The sequence below is a fragment of the Scaptodrosophila lebanonensis genome, unplaced genomic scaffold (genome assembly GCF_003285725.1).
Source record: "Scaptodrosophila lebanonensis strain 11010-0011.00,11010-0021.00 unplaced genomic scaffold, SlebRS2 tig00000129-arrow-arrow-pilon, whole genome shotgun sequence".
NCBI classification, from domain to species: Eukaryota; Metazoa; Arthropoda; class Insecta; order Diptera; family Drosophilidae; genus Scaptodrosophila; species Scaptodrosophila lebanonensis.
This window is the reverse complement of record NW_022060583.1, coordinates 1,272,744-1,293,987: the sequence shown is the minus strand read 5'-3', so window position 1 is coordinate 1,293,987 and position 21,244 is coordinate 1,272,744. Positions and strand designations below refer to the sequence as shown.

The 21,244-nt window shown below is 36.2% G+C and overlaps 2 protein-coding genes across 3 annotated transcripts in view; both read right to left on the bottom strand.

Moving 5' to 3' along the window:
- Window positions 1-43: 43 nt before the first annotated feature.
- LOC115628823 lies at window positions 44-1,430 on the bottom strand. Of its 2 annotated transcripts, XM_030525054.1 has the most exons (5): window positions 1,239-1,430; window positions 977-1,165; window positions 768-906; window positions 503-713; window positions 44-435 (listed from the first exon to the last, which is right to left on the bottom strand). In XM_030525054.1, exons 1-5 carry the CDS (start codon window positions 1,389-1,391, stop codon window positions 138-140), a joined length of 990 nt encoding a protein of 329 aa, XP_030380914.1. In that variant the 5' UTR covers window positions 1,392-1,430; the 3' UTR covers window positions 44-137. The 2 variants fall into 2 exon arrangements, with proteins under 2 accessions (XP_030380914.1, XP_030380915.1); XM_030525055.1 differs by lacking the exon at window positions 1,239-1,430 and having other exon boundaries at window positions 970-1,076.
- An 860-nt stretch (window positions 1,431-2,290) lies between these two features.
- The window catches only part of LOC115628897 (sex determination protein fruitless), a 39,872-nt gene continuing 20,918 nt past the window's right edge, over window positions 2,291-21,244 (bottom strand). The window contains exons 3-8 of the mRNA XM_030525156.1: window positions 6,263-6,576; window positions 5,787-6,199; window positions 3,568-4,549; window positions 3,048-3,172; window positions 2,860-2,969; window positions 2,291-2,778 (exon numbers count right to left, since the gene is read on the bottom strand). Coding sequence (XP_030381016.1) covers window positions 2,720-2,778; window positions 2,860-2,969; window positions 3,048-3,172; window positions 3,568-4,549; window positions 5,787-6,199; window positions 6,263-6,553 — 1,980 coding nt within the window. The 5' untranslated portion in view covers window positions 6,554-6,576 and the 3' untranslated portion in view covers window positions 2,291-2,719. The remainder of the gene's footprint in view (window positions 2,779-2,859; window positions 2,970-3,047; window positions 3,173-3,567; window positions 4,550-5,786; window positions 6,200-6,262; window positions 6,577-21,244) is intronic.

The window sequence follows — 21,244 nt, the reverse complement described above, 5'->3', positions numbered from 1 at the left end:
TCTGCCGCTAGGGATTACTTATTATCAATTGTGGTCAAAAACATCAGGCATTATCTACTTATATTTGACAAGCTGGATTAAAAATCAATTATGTTACATTCTACCAAGTTAGTTTCATATAAATAAATATTAAATAGTTATTGCTTATTGCTTTCATCCCTATTGCTCTCGTCCTCATCATCCGAAAATTTTAGATTTAATGGCGGTCCTTCCAAAGATGGAGGTTTATTTTCAACAAAACAAGCATCCAGTTCGGCTTGCTGTGCAGCCCCATCCAAGCCCTCTAGCTTCTTGTCTACTGTACTATCAGTAACGTCATCATCCAGACCCAATTCTTGGCTTTGCGAATCAATGTATTGTACCTCCGGTGCACGCTGACGCTGCTGTATCTTACGAGTCAAATGGTTCTCGCCAATCTCCAGCCGCTGACGTTTTCTGCAGTTGACATGTTATTAGAACTACAATATATATCCCCTATTGAAGAAATCGTTATCAATCAAACCTGTTCCGTGGACTGATGTATTTTGGCTTTTCTTCAACTGGTTCTACCTTCACTTTAGCATCCGGGGTCCCAGTACCATGCACATCTGGTGAAACCGTTCTCTGTTCGTTAAGCAACTGCGACATTTGCTGATAGGCTGCTGCATCGGCCAGCAGTTGTTCGTTTTGTGCATCGAAACCCTTTGTATCGAAAGGCTTGGTAGCCACTGTGCCTGTCACAAAGACGTTAGAATGATCTCAAAAATGAATTTTAGTTGTGTACCTACTTCTACGCAGTTGTGCTCCCTCAACCTTGTACTGTTTTATCTCTACATCTTTTTTCTCCAAAAGTTGGCGCATATTTATGACATGTTCGTGCAACGCCGAAATCGTGGATACTTTGTATGTGAACATATCACGATACAGCTGTAATATATGTATGTACCTTCAATTAGTTTAAACGGCCTTCGGTTTATTGGCATTCTTTACCACTTACGATGGCACTCTCAATGGGCACCAGATGCCATTCCCAATGTAGAGGCGCTGTAGTTCCCTCCAAGCGATATTTTAATTGCAGCGCAAGCTTGCCAGCCTCCAAATCTTTCAGTGTGTTTGATTCGGGATCCTTAGTGGTAAGGGTTGCACGCACGGCAGCTTCGGGGAACTTAACGCGTCTATTTAGTTGCTGCAAATAAACAAACACAGTGTACCCATGAAATGATTACATTTATTTTATTTAATACAATAACAAATCTCACTTGTAAGCGCTGTGAGAATTGCGCCGGTAAGAGTTTCTCGCTGTAAGTCAACTTTTTGTGCTCATTGTGCAAATATAATTGCAGCTCGTCGGCGCCAGATACAGAGATTGTTATGTATTTGTTATGTCCATATGTTATTTCTCCTATACGCATTTTACAAAAAAAAAAACAAATTCAAAGCACAAGACGACGAACTAGTCGATCGCAAAGTTAAATGAACAAAGAGTTAGTGCTGCGAGTCAGCTCAAATACCTCAGCTGTTGCGAGCGCTGCCAGTCAGTTCAATTGCACAGCCGTTCACGCCAGAGTTGCCAGTCTTAGTCCGTAATTTGAAAAATACTTGGTACAAATGTCTTTGATTGAAAGCTACCTGTGCTTGGCAGCTTGATAGCAAATATAAATTTAAGAAAAAAAGACAAAAAACAAACAGTTGTTGACTATAAATGTGCATACAGAAGCTTAGCATTTTGTAGTAGTTATTAAAACTGTGTATATGCTTAAAATGTTTAGTATTACACAGCAGTTCAGCACTTCGCCAAAAGTACAGTAGATATTCGAAACAAACAAGTGGAAATGTACTCTTTTAATTCAGCATTTACAGAAATAAAGCTGCAATGCAATTAAAGTACGTACATGCACATGTCCATATGCAGCGATGCAATGTTATTTTATTTTACAAGCTATCAAAAGCTTATTTTTAGCCCAAAGAAAGTTATTACTTCAGGAAGAATTGTATTATGTTCATGCTACTTGTATGCTCAAAAGATATCATATTCTTAGGAAAAATCCAACAAGAGAATACTTGTATCTGGCACTAGGCACTCTAGTTGATAATGCGCAGCAGAGAGAGGTCAATGAATACACATTTAACGGAATAAGTACATTTTTAAAATGTCAATTTTTATTAAACATAAGTAGGTAATACTTTATTTTTATTAATAATCTTATTTTATCAAAAAATGTTATGTATTCTTGCTATTTTACGATTAATTTCTTTTTTGTCGATTAACTAGAATAACTTGTAATTTTACTACCAAAAAACAATAGCCATTTCATTCACATTCAGTGTGTTATTTAATACCATTCTAATATACTTATTTTCCGTTTTTAATTATTTTACTTTGTGATTAACTAAACAATGTTTATGTTATATATTTATATATATGTATGTAATAATAAGATCTGTGAAATTGTAATTGTGATTTGAAGAAAGCAAACTAAAAGGAATATTCTTCAGGGTTTTCATCCATTTATAGATAATCTATCTTAAGCTAGCCTCGTGCTTAACGTCGTTAAGCTGTACTTTATCGAATGAACAGAAGATCAATTTCCGCCCCTATGCAAAGGCTTATCAATTTATCATTATATTTGATCTAAATATATAAACTATGAATTGAATTTAAACAAAATTTCAAAGCGGCGAACGCCCTTTAAAGCAGCCGACGACGACGTTTGAGATTTTTCAACGACGCACTTGATTTTCAAATTTGCGGACGTGTCCACAGCTCGCTCAAATCTTTTTGACGCAGTTTTCCGAGCTCTAAAAGAAAAATGAAACAAATCGAAAACAGCCATGTTAACTTCCCTGCAGATCTCATCATCGCTTAAGAGTAGCGCTTACCCAGTTGCGGTGGCAATACGCCGCCATTGCGAAAGGACAGATCGAACCGTTGCTGGACACCAAGTTGGCTGGCTGCGGACGAGGCGGATGAATTGCGGAAGGCGGTGCCGCTGAAAATAGAAAAATAATAATATATAATTAAGTTAATGAGCGGACTAAGCTTTGCATTGAGCTTCAACTCTACGTACCTGTATGGATGCTTCAGGCAGCCGTAGACCTCGCGATAACGACCGTAAAGTGTTCCATAGGAGACGCCCAGTATACGCGCTGCCTTCTTCATTTCAAGTCTTTTGTTTTTAATGGCATCCAGCACCTAAAAGTGAAAGATATTGAAACCATAAACAAATGGCAGAAGTGTTAAAACTTAAACTGTTAGAACGTTTTCTATTTTTTGTATACCCTGTACCCGTAGGGTAAAAAGGGTATATTAGGTTTGTGAAAAGTATGTAACATGCAGAAGGAAGCATCTCCGACCCCATAAAGTATATATACAAGTATTCTGAATGACGAGAGAAATCGATGTAGACATGTCTGTCTGTCTGTCTGTCTGTCTGTCTTTTTGTCCGTCTGTCTGGATGAACGCAAGGATCTCAGAAACTATAAAAGCTAGAATAACCAAAGTTGGTATCCAGATTCTCCTATGTCCGAGCAAGGACGAGTTTATTTTTTGGAAAAAGAAGATAATTGAATTGAAGAGGCTGAACTTACGCGCTTGGTGAAGGGCTCCTCCCAGAACTGAGGACGTCGTCCTTTGGCAAGGTAGTCATCCATTTTGATAACATCCTGCCACTGGGAGAGCTCCTCGTTGGTCAGTCGCAACTCTGTCGCATCGTACTCCTCGATCTTAATGTCCACATATTCACCGCCAGCTCCGGCACCATGTTCGCCGCTATGACTACCATTGGTGGCATTAGCGGCAACCGCAGCGGCCGCAGCTGCGGCCACCACAGCAGCCGAAGCAGCAGCACTTGCCACATTTGGACCAAACTCATGAGCCATCAGCATCCCATGCTCGTTGATCAGATATCCGGCTTCGGTCGGACCATATTTGCCGAAGCTGGAATGGAGCAGAGCTGCGGATCTTGCGGCTGGCGAGTCGACTCGATTGGCCACTAAATGCTCGTTCTCAATCTCCTCGACGGGCTGCGGCACATCGGCCAGCTCATGCTGCTCATCGTGTGTCGCCACTGTTGATCGCTGACGCATTGATGGCTTCTCCGCTGATTTTTCACGCTCGCTGGAGCTGCGACGTGCATGGCGAAGTTTTCCATGACGGTCACGTCGCTCCAGCGCCTTCTCCTGCTTCTTCGATTGCGTAGTGGAGGGCTGGGCTGGGGCATCATCTTTCAGCTCAATGTCATGCTTAACATCAACATTGTCCTCATCCGGCGCATCGGCAGTTGCGAGAGGATCGCTTTCGGTTCCATTTAGCTGCTTATTGTTGTCATTATTACTGTTGCTGTTGGGCCAATCATGAGGCGATTCCTGCTCGCCGGCATAGTGCTCGGCATTGTCCATCGCGGTTGGCAGCTGCTGGCGTTGGCGCTGACGATGCTTTGGTGGCGCATAAGCGGAAGCAGCGGTGGGCGGTGACGCCAAGCAGGCGGAATGTGCGGGTGGCTGAGGCTCGTCGCCAAAATAGGCGCGCTGTGGTGGCTCCAAATTGTTTGGATAGTGGGCCATCTTACGACTGTTTTGGGCAGTGAGAGAGAAGTAGAAAAGACCGGTCAGAATGTTTTTTGAAAACGGAAACATTATTAGATTAATAGCCAAAGTAATTCTGTTTCGATATCCGCACTATATCTTTACTATTTTTTTGCCAAATTTTTGTCTAAGTCATTTTTATTGATATAGTTTTTTATTTAAATTGGAGCAATTTATTCACTTTGTTAGATTAATAAGCAAAGTAATTCTGTTTCTATATCTTTACTATTTTTTTTTTAAATTCTTTTCTAAATCATTTTTATAGATATAGTTTTTTATTTAAATTGGAACAATTTATTCACTTTGTTAGATTGATAGGCAAAGTAATTCTGTTTCGATATCCTTACTATATCTTTACTATTTTTTTCTAAATTCTTTTCTAAATCATTTTTATAGATATAGTTTTTTATTTAAATTGGAGCAATTTATTCACAAATGCTCTTACGACTGTTTTGGGCGGTGAGAGAGGAGTAGAAAGAAAATAACACTCAGAATGTTTTTTGAAAACGGAAACATTGTTAGATTAATAGGCAAAGTAATTCTGTTTCGGTATCCTTACTACATCTTTACTATTTTTTTCTAAATCCTTTTCATGGATAACCTCATGGTTGTAACGATTCTTCTTATACCTAATGGATTCATTTTGTATTTGCGAGTATGTATATATAGTTTTTCTTAAATTGGATAAATTCATTCACAAATATTTTAAAATTCTGTTTTAGCACTAGATGAGGAGTAAATTGGGGCTAAATATATATTCCTTGTGTATCCCACGTACCATTAAAGCAATTACAATTTGTTGCTATTGTTGTTGTTAACGATGGACGCACAATTTATAATAAACTTTATTGTAATACACGTGTTTCTATGGCTGCTATACACAATAATGAGATTACATATGGTCTGTGGGCTAAGTATAAATAGCAAATTGGTATCCCTAGAGAGCAAATTATGGATCCACTTATTAATATCAATAATAGAAAGCAACATGTGCCGATGCTTAGGCTGTTGCCATTATTAGCTCAAAGGGAACTACGAGTAACAATGTTCAATGAGCTCCCCATTTGAATTAGTTTTACAGTATATAGTAGATGCATTAAATTGGCAATTAACTGTCCTCTGCATAGGCAAAGGACAAAATCAAATCAAGCCCTAATGTAGATGCTTTCAACGTCCGCAGCATTACTTGCATCAAACAAACACAAACAAACAGAAACACTCACACATTGAAAACATCGTAGGCATCATCTAGCGGGGGACGTCCACGTTTACGCTTCGGCCCCATGTAGTGCTCGACGGGTGCGCCGCCACCCTCCAGAGTGGCACTGGCGCTCGGAATGGGCGTGAGTGTGGGCATACGGGTGCTCAGGCCCAGCACACTGTCCATTGTCGGCGAGTGGCGTTCGTGCTCGGGCGAGGATGTGCAACGATGGCGATGCGACTGCATTGTGGACTGCTGTGCCTGTTGATGCAACATTTCTTGGGCATAGCTTTCAGCCAAGCTGCGATGCGGTGAGTGGAACTCGGCTGCGGCCATTGGAAGTGGTGGACCATCGTCGTCGTCGCGCCATGACACCTCGGCCAGCCCCTTGATTTTGAGATCATCGGCAGTCTTCAGTAGCGAGGGCAAGCTGGCCTGAAATACAAATGACGTATTGCCTGAATATAGAACCGGATGCAATTCTAAGGTTGTACTCACGTGCTCCACATTAATTTCGCCCTTGTACATAAACTCAATGAGGCACTTGACCTCTGCGAATGTCACGTCCTTCATTATGATTATCGGATCGCGCTCGCTGGCATAATTTGAGAGCACCGAGTCAAAGAAGGTGCTGCAGGCGCAAAGAACGACGCGATGGGCGCGTATCAGTTGACCCTCACAGGCCAAGGTTACATCGCAGAAGCAGCCCCGATCCAGAAGCTGCGAAAACATCGTCTGCAGATTGCTGTGATGGTATTTCCAGCGCAGACAATACTGCTGTGGTAGCATTGTGTTGTCTTCCGAAGAGTTATCTGCAAAGCACAAAAACGAATATGCCCTTCATTATATTCTGGCCTTTTCATGTCCTCTAATCTTATAGTACACCTAGCCCTCGCTTAACGCGGCGGTTACGTTCCTTGAAAACGTCGTGTTAAGCGAAATCGCGTTAAACGAGCCATGTGCTTCCATACAAAATGAGGGGTTATGTTCCCTACACAAATTTTGTATACCCTGTACCCGTAGGGTAAAAAGGCTATATTAGGTTTGTGCAAAGTATGGAACAGGCAGAAGGAAGCATCTCCGACCCCATAAAGTATATACATATGTACATTCTGAATCAGCATGACGAGAGAAATCGATCTAGACATGTCCGTCCGTCCGTCTGTCTGGATGAACGCCTGGATTTCGGAAACGGCTGAGCGTACATAAACCAAACTTGATATGCAGACGCACCTAGTCCCTAGTCTATACGAGTTTATTTTATTTTTTTGATTTTCCCCCTCCCCTCTCCCCGCTATAGAATTTCGCTAATACTGTCCACATTTCAAATGCTATCTTAGGCAAATTGCACACATAATTTATACATACTCATCTACTTTTGTTTCAAATTTCATCAAAATCGGTTAATGCTAAGAAAAGTTATTAGCGAAACAATTTCACTCCGGTACTACGCCCACAAGCTGCAGCATCAAGGTCGCGCTTCTTCTTCCTTTAGCTTCTGCTAGAGGCGCATATACCTCAGTGTCGGAAGTTTACCTGGGTACAGGGTATTTCACTGTCGGGCTTGCTCGACTGTAACGTTCTCTCTTGTTAATGTTTAAATTTATTAGTTTCACAAACATAGAAAGGCTTATTCAAATGGCAAATGTTTTCAAAAGTAAAAACATAACACATAAGTATGTATTAAAATAAAATGGAAATTCATTTGGTTGCATTTATAATCCTCCCCTAGCGTCGCAAAAAATCACTAATTTTCGACTCAGTGGCTCTTAAACCTTTATAGCGGCACTCCTTATAGGGTTTATTTTCTTTTGCTGCCATTGTAGAAACTGCAATTTGTATAATTTACTTTTTACCATTTTATTTCATTTAATAATTAAACCATTTCACTTGTCACATGAATTTTAATCTTACTATGTGCGCGTCTGAAGAAATAATGTTTTGCTCACCTTAGCAACTATTTATGTATGGACATACAAGTATGCACTCATTCTTACTCTGATGGTGTAGAAAGTGGGACTTCCCCTTTTCTACACACATTTCATGTGTGGTGATACATACTATACACCAAAATAGTCATGCAGTAATTGAGAAAATAGATAATCGATTTTGTCAATCGCGTAAGAACGAGGTTTTTCACCGTGTTAAAAGAGGAAATGTAGCAATTTTGTAATCGCGTTAGAGCGAGTTCGCATTAAAAAAAAAGAGCGTTTAGCGACAGCTAGGTGTTTGTAGTATTGCTGTGAACTTGTTAGAAATTCAAAGATTTTAAGAACCCCTTATTTTGAATCAATAAAAAGACTAAGAAAACATCAGTTTGAAAAACTTTCTGTATACGGTTCTAATGCTTTCTTCCTGGGATTTTTATGTTTCGACGGTATGCAGCCCAAACAATAAATGGAATTAAATAACGTAGGAACATATTGTGATTGCTTTGATACAAACAAATGCACTTACGCTAATTAAATGTACACTTTACTGCAAGTTTGAAGCTCAGAATCACCCTATACAAAGAGTTTTTAATCATATTTTAAATAAATGTTCATACTAGAAGGCCTACATAAAAATGTATTCACAGTTGATCGAATTCATTTATTATTATTGAAAAAAAAAAACACTGCTTAAGCAACGAATAAATAGTTTATCGAAAATAATGAACAATTTTTCTCATACCACCCGATAGTAATCCTTTTTCACCCAAAATATGCAAATACATAAATAAACAATTTATCGAAACTATAAAAAAATAGAATAGCTATGCTGATCTAATATTAAAAGAGACTATATCCCTAAATTCCTCAAAGCTGTCAAAATTGAGCAGAAATATCGTATTGTGTGGTCTCATGCATAGAAGCGAATTAAAATATTTACGATTGAGTCAGTCATATTTTTTATTTAGACCATTGTCTTGCTATTATTCACTATTGGTAACTTCCCTTTGACTTGTATAAAGGCTGTTATTTAAGTGATAAATTTATAAGAAGGGGTTTAAGATACTGAAGGTAACTAAAATAATCCCTTTCGCCCTTCAGGTGCATAGTATAAATACATATGTATAATTCCTGATTGGTTCCCCGCAAATCAATATGTATGTTCTGGACCTTAAAACGATTTCTATTTCGACTTGAAGCTAGTATTGAGGGCTGACTGCTAGCATTATAATAAATAAAAAACAAATAATTATATGCAAATGACGTTCCCATAAATATTGTACTTGTATATTGTTAAATAAACAACCAACACGTGTGTTTATACGCGGAATGAACATGTGTGTGACAGATTCGCCAGTCACCCAATCAAGCTGGCTCAATAAATATTGTGCATATGCTATATGTATGCTTTATACTTGTATATATGTATAATTGTATGTATATTAAATTTGCTGGGCCATGTCGGGGTCACAGCATGATACGAAACTGAAAACTGAAACCAAATCTGGCAATGAAGAGGCGCTGACAATTGTGATGCTCCTGCCCGTAACTGTAGTTGTACGACGCAAGAGAGGGTTAGTGGGGGACGGGGGGTATTTGGAGTCATCGCCTGACTTGGCGCTCCACACCAGCAAAGAGGCACGGCAGCACAAAAAATAAAATAACATTTCGTCCTCATTTTATTTTTATACACTTCCAAAGGCAGTTGTTACTTAAGACTAATGTTTGTTAACCAACTCTCCAGGTTTTGAAACTTTTGTTGTAGCAACATCTTCTCATAACGTGGTAAATCATATAATAACTTATAATCAGAACAATAGTTCATATATGTACAAGTAGTTGATGGACAATTGAAATATAAAAAACCTAGCTTGTCATATCAACCCCAAAACAGAGCCAAATTGACCAATATTGGGGCAATTGTTCACAATATAGCTGCCTTGGAAACCAATATTAAGCCCATCTTCCTGTTCAATGCAATGTCTATCTACTTGTATATATATTTTTGACATGACGAACAACCAACACAATGTTTACTTTGAAGGGTATTTTAGCTTCGACTCGCCGAAGCTTGTGTTTCTTTTCCTGTTTTTATTTTCATTTGCCAGGCCGCTTTATGCTTCATTCTCGACATTTTAATATTTTCATAATTTTTCACATTTTTTTCAGGGCATTCACGCATACACACATTAATTTTTTTTCTTGATATTTTCGCGTTTCCATATTTTACAGTTTTTTATATTTATTTCTTCTCTGTACTCATACATACACACAAACGTCGGACAAAAGGAGAAAATGAAATGGGTGGAATGGCGAATTCATCTACCAAATATCCTGACAATTTATAAAAAAAAAAATCGAAATGCAATTGTGTTACAAAAAAGAAATAATGTAAATATAAATTGTCAAAGAACTTCTATGCACTTATCTATGTGGATCTGCTAAATCACTGGCGAATGCATAATGTTCGAAAGAATCATTGATTATATCAATGTTGGATATGGTTTACATATCTTTAATAAGTACAGTACACTCCTCGCCACTTAAATAGGACACCCTGTTCATTGCAATTGAAAGACGATTTATAAGATGATGATTCGGCTGTAAAGTATTCATATAAGTCAAAACAAGAGCCAGATTCTTTAAACGTTTTAAAGTATAGAGACTTAATATATTTCTTTACTCAGGCTAGTACGTAATGTGTACTTGTAATATGCTTCCAACATGCTCTAAATTTCAGTTTAATATAAAGTGGATACCACTGTTCTTAAATACAAAAACGTTGTAAAAAAATATTAATATATTCTCACAAATACAAAGGGTTTTTATGGCTATTTTTGGCAGCACTTACTATTTTTATATGTTTTACGCAACAAAGTGGCTAAAAATTGCACACAAATTTAAGGAGTCTAAGGATGTCAGTCACAAGCAGAGTGAAGCAAATACACTGAACAGCAGAAGTCGAAATCAAACCTATCCAATTATTTCAAAAGCTAAGTAAGCAATGGGTATATCCAGTATCAGTTCAAGTCTGAAAAAAAATTTCAAACAAATTTCAGTTGACGTCTTTTGAGGTGGAGTATGGTCCTACCTATTGTGATGATCTCGCTCTTTCTGCTATTCTGGCGGTTAATTTGAAGTTCTACGGATTAATAAATACCGACTATAAGCCAAATCGAATGGCACAATTTTTGTTATCTTACATTTAATTTTTAAGTATCTCAATCGCTATTACCACAAAAAAATCGTAAATTCGCTTTGGATCTTTGGGACCATGTAAAAAGCGAAACTGCTTTTAAATTTTGTATAAAAATAGGCTCTCAAAATACAGTCATAAACGAGTATTATAGCTTCTTTTTTTAAGCCATTAAAAGTTTAAAGAGTCTTTAATGGTCACATTAACGACATACTGCTTGGCTGCACCAAATTAAATTTAATCTCTTTACTAAATACCATTAATATATGTTTCGTATATTTATACTTGTTTGCAATTTATTTATTTAGATACATATACAAGCATACAAGTATTTAAAGCCAAATTCTATTAAGTTTAAACTTAATTTAGCAATACAATCCGAATGAGACAATATTTACAATACTAGAATGTTTCTTAGCTTCAATGTTTCAGTTTTAACCGCATGCGTCTCATTTGTTATTCAGAAGCTCTTTTCATCTAAGCAGATGTCTGTGGGCAGAGCTGGATTTCTTTTTTCAACGAAATTTTATTAATAACTGTTAAAAGCAAACTTTTATATTTCATAAATAGGTTCATTGAATTCGAAAGCCCTCTCGTCTTTCATGGGCTTTGCAGGTGAAGCGCTAAAGAGCCCTTCTTAACGAAATACCCCCACACAGACATCTGTGCACAAAAGTACTACAGAGGATGTCTGGCTATAAATTTTGAGCATTACCCAAACCGATATCGGCACCCTTTTTATTTCAGCCAACAATTTTTGCTTTTTTGAAATAAACATTCTTATTTTTATTACTAATATCACAAGAAGGAAACTTTACATTGCTTCGTTTTATGTCGGTAGGAAGGAATGGACAGTGCATATTAAATGAAAAAGGACACACAAAAAGGCACCAAAAAAGCAACAAAACCAAACTTTGGGGAAAAATACGCAACGTTCGCAAAGAAAGCAGCAGTAAAAGAGGGATACGGAGGAACGGGGGCATTGGGGGCATTGGCTGCAAAAGCACTGAGAGCGAAGAAATACGTTTCACTTTTTTCGAAAATAAAAAACGGCAAAAGAAATGCTAAAGGAAAATTACGAGAAAAAAAGAATGATAGCAAATAAATTACACAAAAGCGAAAAAGAAAAGAAAGGATTTGAAATGTGTGCAAACATAGATAGGTACATAAAACTGAAATATATATTATATATTTCGTACATACTTATACACGTATATATATATATATACATATTCCTAACATACATATGTACATATATGTACATTTGTGTATGTATATATAGAAATAAATGGCATTAAAAACTAAATGTCCGTTTCGCTTTGCTCGCCTACAATAGAGACAAAGGCACACACACACACACACATGAGCCTTTGCATGGAATTTGCGGACCCCGTTGTTGCCCCGCAGTTTTCCGAACTAGTACTAAGACAGATCCTGCACACGTAGTTTGTCGAGGTCCTACGAGTCCTGTAATGCTTTAAGCGACTTGCATTAAAATATCTGTAAAATGTTGGCCCCTCCATTATCATGTACCGATTTTGTAGATAGCATCCAATTAGTAGTCAGTTTCTTTTACAGCAATGCGGTTTCTATTTGAATTCCGTATGGATTTTTGCCATCTTTTCTAGTTTCCCCAGACTATATGTGTTGCACAAGCAATGTACGGCTCAGATGTGTATTATTTATAAAATATATATTGATTAAATGATAATTTAAACACAAGTACCTATGACAAACAAGAGTAAGCCCGAAGCAATTATACTCCTCCTGTTCACCCTCAAGTCTAATCTTTTTATTGGTCATGAGCTCTTTGTTTAAATGCTGATTAAGATTATAGTATATGGTATATGCTTTATAGAGCAGGAGATGCTTGCTTTCTCGTTTTACTGGTAAGGGATGTACTTATATTCCAAACCAAATTAAACACCCTATTCGAAAAGTCCTGTTTATTTTGAAACGCACCTTGTGTGTGCACTTTTTTTAATATTGGATATTAATATTAATACTATATAATTTTTATTATATTGAAACTATATCATTGTACAAATAATATATAAAATATTGTTGTATATTATCTAAGAGTGTAGCTGTAAATATATTATTTAGAGTCGCATGACTATTTACAATAACTATCAGAGAATATTTAAACAACCAATCAATTAGCTGACTACTTAAACTCTAAAACTGTTTAACATATATAGTATAGTAAGATACCAAAATTCGAAGATAAAGTAAAGCGTAGTTAAGAGACATATCAAAATTATACCATTAGTAACAGACTTGGCAATGTCGTTAAAAAAGCAAGGAGGTAAAAAATAAAAAAAGAATGAAACTAGATCCGAAAAAAAAGAGAAATTATAATATAAATAGAATTGACCAGTTTCCCCATTGCAAGGTTTGCCACGAAGGGTTTTTGATCCCAACACACTCAAACACTCAAACACACACACACATGCACACAGCCATACATGAAGCGTTACATATTTCAGTTCCTTAAAATATACTTGTATATATGTATATATGTACAGAAAAAAGAAAAACACTGCCAGCGCAGAAAGAATGGCACAAAAAATACATGTTTTATTGTATATTTTTGCCGCCACACACACACACACACACACACACACACACACACACACACACACACACACACACACACACACATACCGATATACACACTGGTGGCCACCCAAACCACCCCCTGAAACGACAACCATCTACCAACGCCTCACGCTGCCTGCCAACGCCACCCAACGGCCAACCCATCCCCATCCCCATCGCCATCCTGCCAGACCCTACAATACCCTACCATCCATCCCAACAAAATACAACCCGCCATACCCTACACCGCACACCCCACTCCACAACTCGCACAACCTACCACAGTACCGGCACCAGCGCCAGAGCCAGCGCCAGCGCCTTCTCTACTTCTTTTGGATTTTCTCATGGAAAATATTTTTCAGTTTTTATCACATTTTTCTTCTTCTTTGGATTTCGTTTTTCGTTTTTATATATGTATGTATGTATATATATTTTTTTGTTGCCTCGTTTTTTTGTTTGTATGTGCGCTTTATTTTCCAGCTTTTTTCATTTCTTTTCTTCTGTTTTTTTTTTTCCTTCTTTGCTGTACTGAACGATATGTAAGCAACAACAAGAAATGTCGTTGGGCTCCATGAGCGTAACGGGGACGCCGTCGTTGGGTGGCCGGGGCCGTGACGTAAAAAGGTTGCGAGTGGAGAAATAAAAATGAAAAAAGACATTATAGTACAGCAGCAGGGACGGCGACGGCATCGGCGACGCGGGCAAAAAAAAATAAAAAATAAAAATACAAAAAGCATCCGAGAGGAGAGGAGAGTGGAGGGCAAAAAAGCATAACGACCATTTTTTTATTATTATTATTTTCAGTTTCTTTTATTCTTTGTTTTTTTATGTATATGCTGTTTTCCTGCTCTCTTCTGCTTTTTAAGCTGTAATTTTTTACTTGATGCTTTTTCATAATATTTTCTCTTTTTTTTGCAATTTTATCCTTTTTTCGAAATATCGATTTTTATGTCAACTTAAATGAAAGGTGCACATTTTTCCATATACATATGTACATACATACGTATGCATGTACATATGTATATGAACTTAAAAAAAACGAACGAGCATGGCTTTTATGTAGTTATGTACTATATGTTTGTATGCGTGTGTGTGTGTGTTTGTGTTTGTTGTCGTTGGACATGCTTCTCGCTGATTTTTTTTATATTAATTTTATTTTTTATTAAAACAGCTTGCAGCCTGTCACAGCAAATACAACAACGACACACTCTTGCGAAGACATTCCACACCTGAGAGACAAACACTACATACATATGTATGTATATGTATGTACAGGGTTGACAGAAAACATGCAGGATGTATTGTTAATAAGCAAACAATCCTGCACTGACATATACATACATACATACATACATACATACATATACGAGCATATCTCCGGATGTGGTTATTAATACTTAAAGGGTGACCTTTCTAGGACAACAGAACAATTGCCAAGATGAACGAAGCCATCACATTCAGATGGGTCCCCAAACACTTGCCACGGAGAACGATTTAAAAATGTTATCCAGAATAAGTTTTCTTAATCCAAAGATAACGGTAACTTGTTCAGAAACAAAACAAGTTTGAAAGCAAAGTGAAGATGAAGATGGTCACATAATTAATATAGAGAGCTATGTACATATGTACATATGTCGTTCATACTCTGTCCAATACCAAAACTTTCGAACTTTAAAGGCCATTGGAACCAGTTTTTAATATACTTGTAAAGAGCATCTGCCAGGATTTATGGCTAACAAGTATGAGCAACTAGAGTTTCTTAAAATGCTGTGCCAAAATTTTCGAATGAGTTTAATTTAATCAAATGGATATATAAGCTATTCCTATTCTGCTCAGTTACTGTTCTTTTAAAACTATGTAGTTTATTTTATACTTATCCTCACTTATCGTGTATTTTTCAGAACACGGTACGTTTTTGTACTTCTATGTGCAAGTATTTTTTGTTGAAGACTTAAAAAAAGTCTATTTCATAATTTTAAAACAGGAAAATATGGGTAAGTTGGTTTTTTTTGATTGATTGATTGCTAATGATGCAATGTCTAAAAGCAAAAGTACTTTCCAGATTGGAAAGCGAAAGTTGGGATCCCAGTTTAATTCACGGAGAGCAAATAAGTTTAGTTAAAATGTTGCCTGATTAAATGGAACTCTAAAATCTGGGAACCTGGCAATGAATCTTTTGACTGTGCAACTGTGTTCTGTCTTTATGGATAATGAGCATAGTTCCTTACATATCTCCCATTTAAGAAAAAGAATGAGACTTTTTTTTTATGACGCTAACAGCCAAACAAACATTTACACCTCGTTCATACTGTTTAGGAATGTTTGAGGTATGACTTTTTATTAACAAAATATCAGATATCAGAATATTATATATCTTCAATATTTCTCCATAAAGTGATCGATTCGATTATGTTGTTTGTTAAATACTCTTCCTCTAAATATGGCTGCTCTTAGAAATACGAATTCTTAAATGGGAAGCGATGTTTTATATTTTATAGTTTTATTCTTTATATTTATGGATAAGGGTTAACTCACAGATTATTCCATCAAGTAGTTACATACATATATACATACATAAGTGGTTATTTGAGCAATATAACTTAAAATATTTATAATGGCAAATAGTTTGCGCTCATTCGCCCTTAAGCTCAAAATTAACTGAGTGATTGAGAAGGAATCGTAGTAGTACTTGGGTTTCGCTATTTGACAGAAATAGCAGATATCGGCGAGCAAATATTACCTTAATTGTACAGATGCACATATGTACGTATAGTATACTTATAATAGGTTATATGTTGAGTAAATATCAATAAAATAAATGCTCGTTCTGTGTGTACGTATGTAAACATATATATAATGTATATATATGAGATATATGCCCGTATAGTACATGCATACAATCATGCAAGCTCAAATACATATGTACATATAAATATATACTCGTAAATCTCTCTTCCTGCCATTGTAATTTTCTTTTTACAGTTGCTTTTGTAATTCGTACAGTTTTTTCAACGTCGTTGTTACGAACGTGGTTGCTGTTATTGCCGCTGCTGTTTTTGTTGTATGTGTTGGTTCAGTTTTTGTTGTTATTGCTGTTTTGTGTCGCTTGTATTAACCAAAAATTTTTAATATAAATTGAAGTGCTAAGAGGATAGAGTTAGGCCAGAAGGAGGAGAAGTCAACCTTAAACCATGTGAACTATTTGTGTTCTCTTTATAAAACTAATTGCACATATACTCGTTGAAGAAAAACGAAACTATATAGTATAATATAAATATATTTTATACTACGTACAGACATAAACAATTTTATTCCCATTTTTCTCGACCACTTGTTTTTGGTTTTTGAAAATGTTTGCTCCAATAGGCAACTCACTGCTAATGTTCAGAAGAATTTTATCATGTGGTTAGAAATTCAGCGAAATGTTAATCTATAAAAAAGCCCCCCAAAAAAAACAATACAAAAAACTATATTTATATTATAACCAAATATTGGACTTTCATTTTTTCTTCCCATTTATCAAGTCAATTTTCGGCCGGGAGATTAGACAACACAAGTGTTGGAAATTGAATTTAAATTTAAGCTGGAACGCAGGTACGGCCGAAGCTGATATGGTCTGATAAACAAAATACAGGAGAATTCTAAATATAAATTAACAGTTTACATTTAATAATCTCTACAGTTATATCTTATCAGCGTAACATGTTGTTAGCAGAGAAGCCATAATATTCTGAACGAGTTTTTATACCCTGTACTCAAAGGGTAAAAGGGTATAACAGTTTTGTGCGTTTTGTGCTAGAATAACTAAACTTGGTATCCAGATTCTCCTCAGCCCGAGAAAGGACGAATTTGTTAATTTTTTCTGATCCATCCCTCCACTCTCCCCCTATTCACAATTTCTCTAACTCCCGTAATTCTTCGAATTTTGAACAAAAATTTGGTAGACACATTCAGAATTTATATCCGTATACCAAGTTTTATTATGATAGGTTGATTAGAAAGAAAGTTATAGCCTGGTTATATCCAGGCCCAAGCTCTGTCCGCAGCTGTATTTGTTGCTACTTTGACATAATTATGTAATGCACACATACATATGTACAAATACACAAACACGCATAGACACGATTCTGATGGTTATGTTAATGTATGTACGCATGTATGGAATATTTCATATTGAATTTAATTAATTAATTACATTTTATTAATAATTTTTTTTGTGTACCACCCGTACAAGGTATTTAAGAGTTGAGCCTGCTCGACTTTAGCATTCCTTTCTTGTTATAACTGTAAAGTATTTTTTCACCTGTCACACATAATCATGTCATAAATATAAATACTATTAGTCAGAAATGTCTTTAATAAGAACCTAATTAGCCACAACTCATTAGTCATCGCATTTGGAATAAAGTCCAAATAATACACCTTTATACCCACAATATATAATTTTCAATTGATTTGTGTAAATTATGTTTTTTATGTTTACTTTTGCCTGCTATGCTCATTGGAGCAGATCAACAACATATGAATAAGCATTTCTTCTGTTATCTATAGAAATATCAACAATAATGTGATAGAAAAAAATGCATACATATGTAGCAAGTTATATATGATGTTCAGAAATTGCATTTTTGCAATGTTTTATTCAAAATTTCCATTGAATTTAACATTTTAAGCTTCAAATAGATCAAGCCCTTTAAAATAATAAATTAGTTAAAAAAGAATGATATTTGTACTACCAAGGTAAAAAAAGATTATTTTTTTACTATATACCGAATGAATACAAAGGGTATACACTTAATTCCCTTTTTACACGGTCTTGATTGAAAACGGTTTGAAAATTAAAAAATTTCATACATACCCTAATTCTGTTTTTATACGGTAGATTGGTCCAGAAACAACCGTGTAATAAAAGATATTGATCATATGATAAAATAGGTGATTGGTTCCTTATCTCTATAGAAATATACAAATATGAAATTCTTAATTTTCAAACCGTGTTATATCAAAATCGTGTAAAAAAATACCGTGTAAAAACAGAATTAGGTGTATTATATATATATTTTTCCAATTAGCATGATTCCAAATTTACACGGTTTTTTTTAACACGACTTTTTCTGGACCCAATGTGCCGCGTAGAAACAGAATTAGATGTAATTGTATTAGGTGAGTGCATCTGGGTCCATCAACTCTTCTAAACAAAACATCAACCAAAATTTGTAGAGTGGCGAGCCTCTGATATCTCTCTAATGCCAAGACGACGATTATCAAGCACTATTTCCCTCACTCTTCTCGCAACTCTGACTGAATGCTTAATGCTACACAAATACTTGCCTCTCGATAGAAACTACAGCAACAAAATACACTGTAACAGCAAATTTCAAGTCAACTCGTTCCATTTATTTTTTTTGTCCTTAATAAAAAGCGCCAGACAAACTTTTCTACAAACACACATTAACTGGATACGTCAGATACGGGAAAAGTAGACAGAAATGTGTTCGCGGTGGACCAGTCCGGGTAAAATTTGATCAGACGGTAAAAATATAAACAACAATTGGATATCAGTGGAACAATATTCTTTTACTGAAAGGAAATAGAACACTTATGTATATACTAAGATTCAATCCTTACTATGCAAATTCCTGATGCGCTACCTTCGCATACATATGGAATCGTATGTACTTTATAGAAGTACATACAAGTGATCTTTTAAGCGTCTATTTTTATAGTCAAGTGTGTACTTAGGTAACAGCAATTGTACAATGTTTTCAAATTATGGAGAGTGACATTCATTTAATTCCCAGTTAAAGTTCTTGCCACTACTGTTTGGTACAATTCCACATGCTTATATTTAAGCATTAATTATTATTTTTTTTTTTAGACCGGGAAGTGTCCATATTATTTTTCACATGACTGTACATACAACATACTTATGTATGTATGCATATGGAGTCGTCTTCTCTTAGGCATACATACATACATATATGTATGTAAATATATAAGTATTTACGTTTGCATACATTTGTTGATTGCACAAATTGAAGCCGTAGAAAAATAAATTAAAATCATCGGCGCGACTTGGAGACAAATACGCAAGTAAAACACACAAAAAATACATATTTTTAAAAAATAAATAATAAAAATAAAAAAACACTTAAAGCGATTCATGTGCTCATGCGAAAATAAGTCAGTTAAATCTGAAATAACAGCTTCTCGCATAAATAAGCTAAGCGACCGACCGACCGACCGACCGACCGACCCGGCTATATGAATAAGCAGTTTCTGTTGTTGTTACAAACAAAGAAGCCACAAAGGCAAGGAGAGGGGGGGGGCAACACATACTATACATATGTACAAACAAACAAACAAACCAACGTGCATACATAAGAAAAAAGCTTGACTAGAAAAAAAAACAAAAAAAAAAAAAACAAGACGCCATCCAAGTCGCATTTGAAAGCATTTCAAAAGAAAATCTGTTCCTGTTCATATTTTTTCTGTTGCTGCTGTTGTTTAGTGTTCTTGTTATATTTGTTGTTGCTGTTGCTATTTCGTTGCGTGCTTTTCGCGTCTTTAGTTGGCTCTGACTGTATAGTATGTTGTCGAAGTTTTTTTTTCTTCTACTGCCACTTAACTTCGTTTTTTTTTTGCACACTGCCAATTCGTATTATTAATAAGTAATAAAGAAATGAAAGAAATTGCTGCTGCGCATGGAATTTGGCAAGCAAAACGAACCGACAGCGAACCAAATGATGATTGCCAACAGAGAGGTAGACAACAGCCAACAAGCACCAAGAAGCATTCGCTAGCTCCTGATCCCTAAACCACGGTCCCTTACGCAATACCTTCAACAACAACAACAAAAAACTCAACGATTGTGGTCGCTCTTCTGAGCGTTTTTCCCTTCTTTTTTTTCCAAAAAAATATATACTTGTATGTTCTTTGCCCAAGAATGTGCATGCAACAAAAAAGCAACCACACCAACAACAACAGCAACATTAATAAAAAAAAAATACGTAGAGGTATGTGTCCAGCCAGCAAGAGAAAGAGGCGAGAGAGACACTCGCCTCATATACGAGTATATGGCAAGCTATCTAAGAGGCAACATCATCATCGTCATCCTAGTCAACAGCAACATGTTCATTATCATCATCATTATGCAGCATCGTCTTATTGCATCAATATGCCTTAGCAGTCGATAGCAAAGTCCACACACAATTTTTAAGTCCAAGATCAAGTCCAAACGCAGTTGGCTGGCTGGCGAATAAGGCCAAGTGCAATAACACTAGCAACAACAGCAACAACAATGTTGGTTGCAACGAGTTGTACGCACACGGCACCTTCATAGTTTCAGCTTCAGCAGCATCATAAAACGTTTCCAAAAGCAACAACAACAACTATATATAAGTATAGGAGCATCATGCAACAACAAAACGAAACAAATACAAAAACAAACAACAAAAAAAAGTAGCAACGTCCTAAGCAACATCTTCAAGTTTACGACTAGGCGACTAGGCGGTTGTTGTTGATGTTGTTGCTTGTTGTTGTAGCTGTTGCAGCAGCATTTGATGCAACGGCAGCGGCCTCAACAACAATATTCAAGTCCAAGTGCATTCGCCTTCCGCTTTTGTTGCTAACGTTTTTGTTGTCGTCTTCCACTGTTGACTTATGCAGCTTCTACTTTTCTATGCACACACACACACACACACATCTGAACATATTTTTGCGATTTTTTGTTGTTGCTTCTGATGGTGCTGT

What these genes read in the sequence shown, in the direction of transcription:
- LOC115628823 (XM_030525054.1), bottom strand. Translation starts at nt 1,391, where the DNA reads ATGCGTATAGGAGAAATAACATATGGACATAACAAATACATAACAATC. An exon ending in TGCCCATTGAGAGTGCCATC is followed by an intron (nt 907 to 976) that starts GTAAGTGGTAAA and finishes CATATATTACAG; the next exon opens with CTGTATCGTGATATGTTCAC. An exon ending in TACATCAGTCCACGGAACAG is followed by an intron (nt 436 to 502) that starts GTTTGATTGATA and finishes TGTCAACTGCAG; the next exon opens with AAAACGTCAGCGGCTGGAGA.